General features: G+C 36.7%; 1 protein-coding gene across 1 annotated transcript in view; it reads right to left on the reverse strand.

Annotated features, from left to right (window-relative positions):
• The window catches only part of PRDM5 (PR/SET domain 5), a 492,849-nt gene that overhangs the window by 314,420 nt on the left and 162,652 nt on the right, over nucleotides 1–15,777 (reverse strand). Inside the window, exon 8 of the mRNA XM_053703603.1 lies at nucleotides 8,795–8,874. Coding sequence (XP_053559578.1) covers nucleotides 8,795–8,874 — 80 coding nt within the window. The remainder of the gene's footprint in view (nucleotides 1–8,794; nucleotides 8,875–15,777) is intronic.

Raw genomic sequence — 15,777 nt, forward strand, 5'->3', positions numbered from 1 at the left:
AACACCATCTGAGCTCCTCTTCTCTGCTCCAGGCAAAATAACTTGCAAAAATAGAGCCAGCCTTAGCCAGGGGCATATAGTCATGTTGTCATTTTTGCATTTCATGCAAAGTTTCTAAGAGAGTGAATAACAGAATGTTATTAACAGTGATAGTCTACCTCTTTCTAGTTCTACCTCTTTTAAAACAGTTCTTGTTTTTTTGGCTTGATTATAAAAATGTGTTCTACTGCCGGTTAAAAAAATAGACAAACAGTTGTGTTAATGTAAAGTATTAGTCTGAATTTTATATTTATCACATTCAGTATGTGGATTTTATTTTAAATATAGGATATTTTTTTTTAGTTCGATTAATCGAAAACATAATTATTCGATAAATCGATTATGAAGATAATCGTTAGTTGCAGCCCTACTCAAGTGCGCTAACCCGACATGAAATATTACTATTTCACACTCTAATGTTCTTCACATGTTCTAATTATTCATAAATATATATATATATATATATATATATATATATATATTTTTTTTTTTTTTCATTCAAATCTTCAGCTCAACCCACCAGAGGCAAAATGTCTGGGTGCAGAAATGCAATCAATATATCCTCCAAAAGAATGGACTTTCACAAAGAAAACCGCAATTTATTTAACGTTTTCGGAGATCAACTAAGTGTGTGCAGTACACAAATATAAAGTTCTCATAAACAATACAAAGCAAACTTTATCTATCCCCCTCCAGTCACTACAACTATGTCACTTCCGGGTATGCAGATTAAACACAATTAAATGCAATTAAATACATATACCTTGGCATAGTGTGTATTGCAAGTGACAGTACTACCCCATTACCAATATTACCTAGTTTGAAAAAATGGGAACACATACAGTGCTAGTATGGAGAGCTCAATTGTGGTATTAATGATTACCCTCTGTAGTCATGGATACCACTAGGTAAATATCGAGCTGTCAAAGCCTATAACTATTATGTTAGCTCAAGTGCAACCGTATCTATCACAGCGTATACACAAAGAGCACTTTTTTTACCAATCTCCATAATACTCTGACCTCCCACAATAAAAATTAAAACGTAGAGTGACATGCGTGATACTTCATAATCAAGAGTTATGCATAATAGTACCACAATTGAGCTCTCCATACTAGCACTGTATGTGTTCCCATTTTTTTCAAACTATGTAATATTGGTAATGGGGTAGTACTGTCACTTGCAATACACACTATTCCAAGGTATATGTATGTAATTGCATTTAATTGTGTTACAATGTTTAATCTGCATACCCGGAAGTGACGTAGTTACACTTCCAGTTTCACGGAACATTGGAACGCAAGTTTGCGTTCCAATACAGTTGTTTGGTGCCACAATGACTGGAGGGGGGTAGGTAAAGTTTGCTTTGTATTGTTTATGAGCACTATATATTTGTGTACTGCACACACTGTTATTATTCTGATGAAGGAGAGTTGATCTTCGAAACCGTTAAATACACTGTGGTTTTCTTTTTGAAAGTCCTGAGAGTGCATTCTTTTGGAGGATATATACAATCATGGCCAAAAATATTGGCACCCCTGCATTTCTGTCAGATAATGCACCACTTTGCCCTGAAAATTGTTGCAATTACAAATGTTTAGGCATTCTTATGTATATTTCTTTTGTTTGTATTGGTATGACACAAAAAAGTGGAGAACCCCCCCCAAATCTGACACATTCCACACAAAATTCAAAAACTGAACTGGACAAAATTATTGGCACCCTCAATTTAATATTTGGTAGCACATCCCTTGGAGAAAATAACTGAAATCAATCACTTCCTGTAACCACCAATGAGTTTCTTACTCCTCTCTACTGGAATTTTGGACAACTCTTCTTTCACCAACTGCTCCAGGTCTCTCAGATTGGAAGGGTTCATTTTCCCAACTGCTGTTTTAAGATCTCTACACAGGTGCTCTATGGGATTGAGATTTGGACTCATTGCTGGCCTGTTCAGTACTCTCCAGCGCTTTGTCTTAAACCATTTCTGGGTGCTTTTTGACGTGTGCTTTGGGTCATTGCCTGCTGTAAGACCTATTACCACTGACGGAGACCCAACTTTCTGACACTGGGCCCTACATTGCACCACAGAATTATTGGGTAGTTTAAAGATTTCATAATGCCATGCACAAAGTCAAGACATCCAGTGCCTGAAGCAGCAAAGCACCCCCAAAACATCAGTTATTCTCCACCATGTTTGACTGTAGGGACTGTATTCTTTTCTTTAAAAGCCTCATTTCTTTTTCTGAAAACAGTAGAATGATGGGCTTTACCAAAAAGATGTAATTTTGTTTGTTTTTTTGTCCACAGCACATTCTCCCAATAGGATTTTGGCTTCCTCAGGTAAGCTTAGGCAAACTCCAATCTGGCATTTTTATGTTTCTGTGGAAATCCAGGCACTCCTGATGCAAAGCAGCCAAAAGGAGAGAGTGATCCGGGGCTCCTGTAAACTTCTTGACAATGTTGCACACAGTGGACACAGGAACATTAGGGTCTCTGGAGATGGACTTGTAACCTTGAGAGATTGTCCATGCTTACCACAATTTTTGTTCTCAAATCCTCAGGCAATTCTTTACTGCTCTTTCTGTTCTCCATGCTCAGTGTGGCACACAGAGACACACAACAGAAAGGTTGAGTCAATTTTTCACCATGTTAACTGGTTGCCGGTGTGATTTCTATATTGTCACCACCTGCTAACTGATACAGGTGAGTTTAATTACAAATTACAGGCGCATTACAAACTTGGAATGCAATTATTTCTTACAATTTTGAGAAGGTGGCAATAATTTTGTCCAGTCCATTTTTGGAGTTTTACGTGGAATGTGTCAGATTTGGCTTTTTTCTCTCCACTTTTTTGTGTCATACCAATACAAAGAAAATAAATAAACATGAGAATGCCTAAACATTTGTAATTGCAACAAGTGGCGAAGTGGTGCATTATCTGACAGAGATGCAGGGGTGCCAATATTTTTGACCATGACTGTATATACACATATAAATACATATGTAAAGACACACACACATATATTTATATATATATATATATATATATATATATAATATCAAAAGAGGACAGTACTTAGCGCTCAGGATAGTCGAATTTGGAGAGTACCATAGGTATAAAAACATGATATCACCACTAGAGCAGTTATATAAGGTAATGTTCCCAAAGATAGAAAAGAACAATAGATAGAGGCGCCAATGGTGCAGATCAATGGTGAATCTTATAAACTTCTGACAAGGAATGAATACAGGGTAATCACTTGTATGAAAGGCAATCAGTTATGCCTATAGAGACAGGCTGGATTTCTACAGCAGTCCAGCTAGCTGATCCAGGGTAACTCTAAGGTGCAGGGGGTCATCACACCCAAGGTATACACCAACAGGGTATGAGAGCAGGATACTGGGGTCAGGGATTCTCACCCTAAGCGTAGCGTAGCATAGAACCATACACAGCACATAGAGTTGGTAAAGTTAAAAACAAATTTATTATAAAAGTTATAAAAATACACAACTCATGTTAGTGCCAATAAAAGTTATGGCAAGCAGACAAACAGTGCGACGCGTTTCTCAGTAAAACTGTTTCCTCAGGCATGTTTCTCATCTGTTACTTATATAGGGCTACGCTACTGTTTGGGCACACGCAAATGGCTTTACAGTTGGTCCCTTCAGAGGACAGTTGATTGACAGATTCTTACACCTATCAGGATACAGCTTTTACAAACAATGGCAATTATATGTAATACAAGCTAAAAGATTTATAATATTATAATAGAAGTACTGATTTTACACACACTGCCTGAACACACGGTGGGGACAATAATAAATATTTTCAAAACGATTTATTAGTTATATTTCAACTACAAATAACATTGCAGCAGGGTGGGTGTGTATAAACGAAGGGTCCTGATTGGTCCTGTATGTTTTAATTATTGGGGGTGGGAGAATGGGGGTGTCAGTAGCGTAGCCCTATATAAGGATGAAAGTAACAGATGAGAAACATGCCTGAGGAAACAGTTTTACTGAGAAACGCGTCACACTGTTTCTCTGCTTGCCATAACTTTTATTGGCACTAACATGAGTTGTGTATTTTTATAACTTTTATAATAAATTTGTTTTTAACTTTACCAACTCTATGTGCTGTGTATGGTTCTATGCTACGCTACGCTTAGGGTGAGAATCCCTGACCCCAGTATCCTGCTCTCATACCCTGTTGGTATATACCTTGGGTGTGATGACCCCCTGCACCTTGGAGTTACCCTGGATCAGCTAGCTGGACTGCTGTAGAAATCCAGCCTGTCTCTATAGGCATAACTGATTGCCTTTCATACAAGTGAGTACCCTGTATTCATTCCTTGTCAGAAGTTTATAAGATTCACCATTGATCTGCACCATTGGCGCCTCTATCTATTGTTCTTTTCTAACAGATTGCCTATCATTGGATGTTGTTAGAGAGCTAATCTTTTCTAACAGATTGTTCCGAAAGATAACCCAGCTTCTACACAGTTCTTGCAGCTTTATGTAAATATGAAAAAACAGAATGGCTTCTCTCAAAGTCTCTGTAGACAAAGAAAAGAGGGTAAAAGCGCACTAAATCGAAGACGCTCCTAGTTCAGTATGTTATATAACCAAGTCAGGGAAAGTAAAAGACAAGATAAATGCCTACTCACGTGTTGTTACCTCAACATTATGAGGTATGTTGAATTCATTTTAACACCAATAGATTCATGACTCAGCAAACCTGCAGTTTTAATGTCATACCTGCAGAGGTTCTACAGGGGTGCAACAACACCAAAGTCTTTTACTCTCCAACCTTATAGAGCTGGTAGGGCTAAGAAAGATGGTGAAACAGACCGCTTCTGCCCCATCACACTGAACCATATCTTCCTAGCCACACCACTAACCACATAGCAGCCTTACTATTGTTATTATTGTTTATTTGTAGAGTGAACACAAATTCCATAGCAGCTCCAGTGTATTCTGTGTTTTTTGTTCATGATAAAATCCAACCATACACAAATATGAATTCAGAACACAAAAATGCATTTTTGATTATGAATATTTTGTTTGCTTAATGAAAAAAATAAATCATTACAATCATTGTTAAATTTGAATTCAATAGAAGATCTTATTATCAGGTCAGAAGAACTCTCAACTATGAAATTATATCTCCAGACCCATGTATGTTAGATTTGTGCATTCCTGTAATAACACAGACATGCACACACATCTAATACTTTAATGCAAAATTAGACACAAGTTTTGATCCATTGCACCCTGTTTAACCTGTTGCATATCTAAACACATGCAAATAAGGCCCAGGACTAGGGAGGCATACTTGTAGGGGAGGCAATGATTATGGACCAAAATATCCTCCCTGATTCTTCCTGACTCTCACTCTCTTTAGTGGTTGCATTAAGCAAAAACATTTTTTGAGGTGAATGGTGTCACCTCATAACAGAGCATAGAGAAACCTTAAAGGGACAGTATACACCAATTTTCATATAACTGCACGTAATAGACACTACTATAAAGAATAATATGCACAGATGCTGATCTAAAACTCCAGTATAAAACCTTTTAAAAACTTACTTAGAAGCTCCCTGTTTAGCACTTTTAATTAGGTTGACTGGAACACCCAGTGAAAGCAGACCCTTCCCCTTCCTCTGCATATGAAAAGACGCTTGCACAAACAGGAGCAAGCTGGAGTAGGTATCAGTATAAGCCTAAAACTTTGGGAGTCTGAAAATCAGCACAATGTTATTTAAAAATAAGCAAAACTATACATTTAAAAAAAAAACTGCCTGGGCTATATAAATGGATCATCTACAAAACATTCATGCAAAGAAAAATCTAGTGTATAATGTCCCTTTAATACACATCTCCCTTTGCCTCTTAAATTTTCTGTTCTCTTAAAAAAATAAAAATAAACGTCACAATCTACTAATTAAATAAGCATAAGACTTGAAAGAGCCATGTGAATAAAACCAAATAAATAAACATGCTGGGATTACTCATTAAGCTTTGATATTTCCAACTGAGGCACCATAGCATGAAAAAGCTTCTTAGTGTAATGTAAATCTCCTTGCAACAGTGCCATAAGCAATATTATCACAGTATAACAGTTAAAGGGATATTAAACAGTAAGTCAAATACACACGTGTAAAGATTTAGTTTCTATAAAGTACTTTACAATAAACTAATGGATACCACAACCAAGGCTTTTTCCATTATCTATCGCTTCTTCTGAGGAGAGTTAGGAACAGATAAAAAAACAGGCAATTAAAGACACTGTGCAAACAAAGCTGTGTGGAATATAGGAATCTATCTAACAAGGTTTTCATACATATGTGTTTGCACAGTCTCTTATATTGCCTGTTATGTATGTCCCTAATTGTCCTCGACAGAAAAAAATAGATAAAGGTGAAAATCTATCTTCAAACATAATAGCCCTCGTTACTTTATAGAAAGTCAGTGAAAATCACAAAACCAATCATTTCCTGAGTTAAATTAAAGGAAAGGAGGACACAATAATTGATCGGAATTTGTTGGCGCTCTACAAATACCTGATGATAATAATAATAATAATAATAATAAAAGAATATTGCAATGTTTTTCATGTTTTTGTTATTACCACAAATAAATAAACATTTTGGGCTGGATTAGAAGTTGAGTGCAAAATATTGCTTCCGCATAAGCGATACTTGCGCTCAACTGACTAATACCAGCGCATGCTGGTATTGCAAGTTAGGTGCAATGTGAATGAGACCTCATGTTCGTATTGTACAGAAGCATTGCGCTCATAAGAGCGTGCTTCCATAGGCTCCAATGCAAGCCTCGTTCTCATGCCGTCAGACACATCATGAGAACTAGAGCAGTGAAGGGGGTAAGTCATACAGCGATGGCAGCAAATATATATGCATATTAATACATTAATAACCCTTCAATGATAAGTCCTTAAAGGGACATAAAACAACTTGAGATGATGACAGTATTTGCAACAAAAGTAAATGAAAAGTAATCTGTGCAACTGTTATTAATTGAAACCTTCATTAACCCCTTTATTAACAATGTCAACAAGTTTATTCCCAACTCCCCCCACAGTATCTCCTTATATGGAAGGTGCTATCTGGATGTGGTTTTCATCCGAATGCAACTGTGAATGCACGTGCACGAACGCGGATGGGCGGTGAAGTCATGCGTGACATGTTAGTTATATTTAGTTAGACGTTTTAGTTTACTTTACTTTAGACAACAAGTTTCTTTCCCATGAGTATACAGTATGTACATGGTGTTGAGTATAATAATTTAGAGCAGCACCAGTGTAAGTGGATTGCAGTATTTAGCCTTTTTAGTCTAAGAACGAGAAAACTAAAAGGTAAAACAATCAATGGCAAACAACTTGCAAAATGGATTGGCTAAAGAGCATTACAATGAACTTATAAGTGTTAATATTTATAAATAAACACCAAAGCCTAATTTGCAATTGCTAATTTGCCTCATTAGTTCATTTATTCCAATACCACAAACTTTCCCAAAATCAAACAATAATAATAATTACAATGCTTAATTAAAAGTACTAATAACTAAAACTCTTTTTCTATTAATATAAGTAAAATGAATGCTAGATTATAGGATGTGTGTCAATAAAATAAATTATAAATAAATAAGCCTCCTCCATACGTATATGTGTGCATATAAATACATCAAATGTTACATAATAACTCATGATAAAATATTATTTAAATACATATAGAAAATACACTTTTTAAATAAAAATGGTACAGGTGTCTGCAAAGCCTTTGTTAAATTAACATCGTCGTCAAAATTAAACTTTTATTATTCAAATAGCACATACAATTACATAATTTTTTTACAAATATCAAGAAAAAAACTTGCCAATTTACCTCTATTGTCAAATTGACCTCTTACTCTTGCTACAAATGGTTGAAATGTAGCTCCTTTCCATGACAGAATATCTAAGTTGGCTAACGAGCATATATATGTTGTAAGCACTATATAGCAGCAATCAATATGACAACAGGCATTACAATTATTGTTGCAGAAATCTGCCATATAATGCGCAAGATACTTACAATACCTCCCAACATCTGCCAGATGATATCCAGGATGTGGGAGATCAAAAGATAGTGGGCCATAGTCTATCAGTGATTTGTAGGTGGGCAACATATTGGATTACACAAGGACAGTAGGGCTGTGGGAGGTCTGTGGTCATGTCCATGCAATCTGTAGGCATGTCTGGGTATGGTCTTGTCAATCCCTTAAAACTGGGACACTGATGGTCTGCAGGTGGAAGCAGGCCATACTTCCCAACCCGTAACGATCCCACAGGATGCTGTGGTTTATGAAGACATGTGCATGCTACTAAGCCTACCTAGACAGGCTGTCATGTCAAGGACCGAAGTTTCAACAAAGGATACCAAGAAAGAAGTAGATTTGATACTGAAAACAAATTGGATTTTTGTAATTTGCAGGCTGAATCTAAATCATGACAGTTTAAATTTGACTTCCAAGTCTCTTTAAACCTTGTGCTGTAAGTGAGGTACAGTGTATTGCATAGCTACGTAATGCCACACTATGATGAGATCATTTTCTTCTTTGGTAAGGTTTTTACTAGTCATAAATATCCCCTTTGTAAAACTTATATGATGGAAATTCAACTCCACTACAAATCTCTGACCTTAAATCTTTACATGTCAAAGTGTTGTTGAGGATTAGATTCTCATAAACTGACCTTTCGATGCTCCTGAAGATTGACAGACGAGGAACATTTCTTGTTACATATAGAGCACATAAGTTTCTTCTTAGAGTTTCCTAAAACAGAAAAAATACCACTGTCATTGTTAAGAAGTGTGAGACATTCCCTCACATGTTTCCAATGAGATATGTTTTTCATGTTTTTATGGGAGAATATTTGTATTTTAACTTGGTCTCAAGAAAGATAATGTCAATAAGTGATCCATGTATTTAATGTTTCAATAGAGTCTTTATTAAAACGCACATTTGTGATCATGGAATTCTGAGATCCATTTAATTCACTTCATGGGGCCAATTTACTAAAGTGCGGACGAACATGATACGATGTAGCGTATCATGTCCACCGCATATTGATAAATGCCGACAGCATACGCTGTGAGCATTTATCATTTAACAAGCAGTTCTGGTGAACTGCTTGTGCAATGCCGTCCCCTGCAGATTTGCGGCCAATCGTCCACTAGCAGGGGGTGTCAATCAGCCAGATCGTATAGGATCGGGCGGATTGAAGACAGCAGCCTCAGAGGCAGCGGACAAGTTATGGGGCAGCAGTCTTTAGACCGCTGCTTCATAACTACTGTTTCAGTTGAGCCTAAAGGCTCGCACGAAAACAGGGGCATCAAGATCCATTTGGAGCTTGATAATTTGGCCCCAATATGTCTTTAAAATAGCAGAGGGAGAAAATGTTGCCCAAACATTTTTTGATAACGCATGGTGAGTTGTTTTTGTTTTTTTTACAACTATTATGAATCATTTTTAAACGTAACTTAAAGGGACACTGAACCTAATTTTTTTCTTTCTTGATTCAGACAGAGCATGCAATTTTAAGCAACTTTCTAATTTACTCTTATTATCAATTTTTGCTAAGGAGCCAGCCAATGTTTGGTTCAGGACCCTGGACAGCACTTGTTTATGGGTGGGTGAATTTATCTACCAATCAGCAAGAACAGCCCAGGTTGTTCACCGAAAATGGGCTGGCATCTAAACTTTCATTCTTGCTCTTTAAATAAAGATACCAAGAGAATGAAGAAATGTTGGCCTAGATTACGAGTTTTGCGTTAGAGGCTATGCGGTGCTAACGAGCTCACTTACATGCAGCGCTGGTATTACGAGTTTTCAGAAACCCGTCGTTAAAAGGCAAGAAGTGAGCGTTGAGCAAACTTTTTCTCATTACTGCACTCCAATACCAGCGCTGCTTAAGTGAGCGGTGAGCTGGTTGTACGTGCTCGTGCACGATTTCCCCATAGGTATCAACGGGGAGAGCCAGCTAAAAAAAAATCTAACACCTGCAAAAAAGCAGCGTAAAACTCCTTAACGCAGCCCCATTGATTCCTATGTGGAAATAAAAGTTATGTCTACATCTAACACCCTAACATGAACCCCGAGTCTAAACACCCCTAATCTTACACTTATTGACCCCTAATCTGCCGCTCCCAACATCGCCGACACCTACATTATAATTATTAACCCCTAATCTGCCGCTCCGGACACCGCCGCCACCTACATTATATGTATGAACCCCTAATCTGCTGACCCCAACATCGCAGACACCTACATTATATTTATTAACCCCTAATCTGCCGCCCCCAATGTCGCCGCCACCTACCTACACTTATTAACCCCTAATCTGCTGCCCCCAACATCGCAGCCACTATAATAAACATATTAACCCCTAAACCGCCGCACTCCCGCCTCGCAAACATTAGTTAAATATTATTAACCCCTAATCTGCCGTCCCTAACATCGCCGCCACCTACCTACATGTATTAACCCCTAATCTGCTGCCCCCAACGTCGCCGCAACTATATTAAAGTCATTAACCCCTAAACCTAAGTCTAACCCTAAATCTAATACCCCCTAACTTAAATATAATTTAAAAAAATCTAAATAAATATTACTATCATAAACTAAGTTATTCCTATTTAAACTAAATACTTACCTGTAAAATAAACCCTTAGCTAGCTACAATATAACTAATAGTTACATTGTATCTAGCTTAGGGTTTATTTTTATTTTACAGGCAAGTTTGTATTTATTTTAACTAGGTAGAATAGTTATTAACTAGTTATTAACTATTTAATAACTACCTAGTTAAAATAAATACAAATTTACCTGTAAAATAAAACCTAACCTAAGTTACACTAACACCAAACACTACACTATAATTAAATTAATTAATTAAATTAAATATAATTACCTACATTAAATTAAATTAGCTAAAGTACAAAAAAAACCCCACTAAATTTCAGAAAATAATACACAAATTACAGAAATTTAAACTAATTACACCTAATCTAATAGCCCTATTAAAATAAAAAAGCCCCCCCCCCCAATAAAAAAAACCCCTAGCCTAAACTAAACTACCAATAGCCCTTAAAAGGGCCTTTTGCGGGGCATTGCCCCAAAGTAATCAGCTCTTTTACCTGTAAAAAAAAATAATACAAACAACCCCCCCAACAGTAAAACCCCAACAGTAAAAGGGCAGTTAGCGCTTTTGCGGCCCAAAGTCCTAAACTAAAAACTAAACCCACCCAATACACCCTAAAAAAAACCTAACACTAACCCCCTGAAGATCGACCGGGAGACGTCTTCATCCAAGCCGGGGCGAAATAATCCATCATCCAAGATGGCGTCCCTTAGATTCCGATTGGCTGTTAGAAAAAATCCTATTGGCTGATTGGATCAGTCAATAGGATTTTTTCTACCTTAATTCCAATTGGCTGATAGAATTCTAACAGCCAATCGGAATCTAAGGGACGCCATCTTGGATGACATCACTTAAAGGTAGCTTCATTCTGTTTTAGTCGTCGGATGAAGAAGATGCTCCGCGTCGGATGTCTTGAAGATGGACCCGCTCCGCGTCGGATGGATGAAGATAGAAGATGCCGTCTGGATGAAGACTTCTGGCTGTCCGGAGGACCACTTCTGCCCGACTTGGATAAAGACTTCTGCCAGTCTGGAGGACCACTTCGCCCGGCTTGGATGAAGATGTCTCCCGGTAAGTCGATCTTCAGGGGGTTAGTGTTAGGTTTTTTTATGGGTGTATTGGGTGGGTTTTATTTTTTAGATTAGAGTTTGGGCGGCAAAAGAGCTAACTGCCCTTTTTTTAGCTAGTATTTTATTTGGGGGGTTGGTTGTGTGGGTGGTGGGTTTTACTGTTGGAGGGGTTGTTTGTATTTTTTTTTACAGGTAAAAATGCTGATTACTTAGGGGCAATGCCCTGCAAAAGGCCCTTTTACGGGCTATTGGTAGTTTAGTTTAGGCTAGGTTTTTTTTATTTGGGGGGGGGGGGCTTTTTTATTTTAATAGGGCTATTAGATTAGGTGTAATTAGTTTAAATATCTGTAATTTGTTTATTATTTTCTGTAATTTAGTGGGGGGGGTTGAACTTTAGCCAATTTAATTTAATGTAGGTAATTGTATTTAATTTAGTTCATTTATTTAATTATAGTGTATTGTTAGGTGTTTTTAGGTTAGGTTTTATTTTACAGGTAAATTTGTCTTGATTTTAACTAGGTAGTTATTAAATAGTTAATAACTATTCTACCTAGTTAAAATAAATACAAACTTGCCTGTAAAATAAAAATAAATCCTAAGCTAGCTACAATGTAACTATTAGTTATATTGTAGCTATCTTAGGGTTTATTTTACAGGTAAGTATTTAGTTTTAAATAGGAATAATTTAGTTAATGATAGTAATATTTATTTAGATTTGTTTAAATTATATTTAAGTTAGGGGGTGCTAGGTTTAGGGTTAGACTTAGGTTTAGGGGTTAATAACTTTAATATAGTGGTGGCGATGTTGGGGCGGCAGATTAGGGGTTAATAACTGTAGGTAGGTGGCGGCGATGTTAGGGCCGGTAGATTAGGGGTTAATAATATTTAACTAATGTTTGCAAGGCTGGAGTGCGGCGGTTTAGGGGTTAATATGTTTATTATAGTGGCGGCAACGTTGGGGGCGGCAGATTAGGGGTTAATAAATGTAGGTAGGTGGCGGCGACATTGGGGCGGCAGATTAGGTGTTAATAAATATAATGTAGGTGTCGGCAATGTTGGGGTCAGCAGATTAGGGGTTCATACATATAATGTAGGTGGTGGCGGTGTCCGGAGCGGCAGATTAGGGGTTAAATTTTTATTTTCGTATTTGCGATGCAGGAGGGCCTCGGTTTAGGGGTTAATAGGTAGTTTATGGGTGTTAGTGTACATTTTAGCACTTTAGTTATGAGTTTTATGCTACGGCGTTGTAGTGAAAAACTCTTAACTACTGACTTTTAAATGCGTTAGGACTCTTGACAGGGTAAGGTGTACCGCTCACTTTTTGGCCTCCCAGGACAGACTCGTAATATCTGCGCTATGGAAGTCCCATAGAAAAAAGACTTTACGAAGTTTACGTAAGTCGTTTTGTGGTAAGGCCAAAGAAGTGTGCAGTGACCCTAAACCTTCAAGACTCGTTATACCAGCGGGCGTAAAAAAGCAGCGTTAGGAACACTTAATGCTGCTTTTTTACCCTAACGCACAACTCATAATCTAGCCGTTTGATAATAGGAGTAAATTAGAAAGTTGCTTAAACTTCCATGCTCTATCTGAATCACGAAAGAAAAAAATTGGGTTCAGTGTACCTTTAACTTAATGAACCATTCAGAGTTTAGGTAAATGACAGTGAGACAATCAGGGGTGGCAGCGAAACGCATCTGCCAATCACTGTTTAACTCTTTTGCGGGGATCAAGCACAAAGTAAGCTAGGGTCAGTAATACAAAAATAGCATGCTCTAACAAACTAAAGCATATCATTTTTGCATTAGATGTTCTCTTTAATAAAACCCAGAGGACAAGTAAGCAATTTTTCTTATATTTAACACTGAGTGGAATAATAATGCTATAGTATGTCCTGTACAGATACAAGTCAATTCGAAGTGAATAAAGCACTTATATGTTATATTGAAACAAAACTAAATATGTATTTATTATGTAACAATATTGGAAAAACCATGTACAGTTCCGTTTGTAAAATCACAAATATTTAATAAAAAAAAAGTTTAAAAAAAAGGTTTCTTTTTTCTTATTATAGTTTGACTGTATTTATCTTCAGTTTAACTTTTTTAGTTGAAAGCTAAGATGAATAAATAAAGGAAATTGATATTGATTTATTTTGAGTGCCACTCTTCATCACTATTTATACACCCTCTGGAATGAAACAAACAGTCAACTGTCAGTCAGAATTAAAAAGGAGAAACGCTTGAGTTCAAAAACATTCTGCTGAAAGCGCTCTGGACAGCCAGATGTGTTCTTGTTAATTAACTGCAGCCACATTTTAAACTATGGCTTTCGACAATCTGCTAAAACTATCTGTGGTTAGATTGTGAAAATAATACAGAAAGAATACAAAATATATTTCACATATTTAGAGCTAATTTTCATGTAATTGTGCAGTTATTTATAGTTAATTTATTGCATAAGAAACTACAAATACAAAATGATGTGCTTTTAAGTAAAAACCCAGTGATTCTGTAGAAATATCTTATGCCTAGATTACGAGTTCTGCGTTAGCCTTAAAAAGCAGCATTAAGGGGTCCTAACGCTGCTTTTTAATGCCCGCTGGTATTAGGAGTAAGGGAGGTACAGGTGTACCGGTCACTTTTTTTCTGCGACTTTTCCATACCGCAAATCCCCTTACGTCAATTGCGTATCCTATCTTTTTAATGGGATTTTGCTGACGCTGGTATTACAAGTCTTGGAAGAAGTGAGCGGTACAGCCTCTACCTCCAAGACTCCTACCGCACATAAAAGTCAGTAGTTAAAAGTTTTATGGGCTAACGCCGGAACATAAAGCTCTTAACTACAGTGCTACAAAGTACATAAACTACCTATGAACCCCTAAACTGAAGCCCCCCCACATCGCAAACACTAAAATAAAAAATGTAACCCCTAATCTGCCGACCGGACATCGCCACCACCTACATTATACCTATGAACCCCTAATCTGCTGCCCCTAACATCGCCGACACCTACATTATATTTATTAACCCCTAATCTGCCCCCCCCAACGTCGCCACCACCTACCTACACTTATTAACCCCTAATCTGCCGACCGGACATCGCCGCCACTATAATAAATGTATTAACCCCTAAACCGCCACACTCCCGCCTCGCAAACAATATAATAAATTTTATTAACCCCTAATCTTCCGTCCCTAACATCGCCGTCACCTACCTACAATTATTAACCCCTAATCTCCCGCCCCCAACATTGCCGCTACTATAATAAAGTTATTAACCCCTAAACCTAAGTCTAACCCTAACACCCCCCTAAGTTAAATATAATTTAAATAAATTTCAATAAAATTACTACAATTAAATAAATTAATCCTATTTAAAACTAAATATTTACCTATAAAATAAACCCTAATATAGCTACCATATAACTAATAGTTACATTGTAGCTAGCTTAGGATTTATATTTATTTTACAGGGAACTTTGTATTTATTTTAACTAGGTACAATAGCTATTAAATAGCTAATAACTATTTAATAGCTACCTAGTTAAAATAATTACAAAATTACCTGTAAAATAAATCCTAAATTACAAATACACCTAACACTACACTATCAATAAATTAATTAAATAAATTAACTACAAATATCTAAAATAAAATACAATTAAATAAACTAAACTATATAAACAAACACTAAATTACAAAAAATAAAAAATATTACAAGAAGTTTAATCTAATTACACCTAATCTAAGCCCCCTAATAAAATAAAAAGCCCCCCAAAATAACAAAATTGCCTAAACTAAATTACAAAGTAATCAGCTCTTTTACCAGCCCTTAAAAGGGCTTTTTGCGGGGCATTGCCCCAAAGTAATCAGCTCTTTTACATGTAAAAAAAAGAAATACAATACCCCCCCAACATTACAACCCACCACCTACACACCCCTACTCTAAAACCCACCCGATCCCCCC

Source organism: Bombina bombina, chromosome 2 (genome assembly GCF_027579735.1).
Source record: "Bombina bombina isolate aBomBom1 chromosome 2, aBomBom1.pri, whole genome shotgun sequence".
Taxonomy (NCBI): domain Eukaryota; kingdom Metazoa; phylum Chordata; class Amphibia; order Anura; family Bombinatoridae; genus Bombina; species Bombina bombina.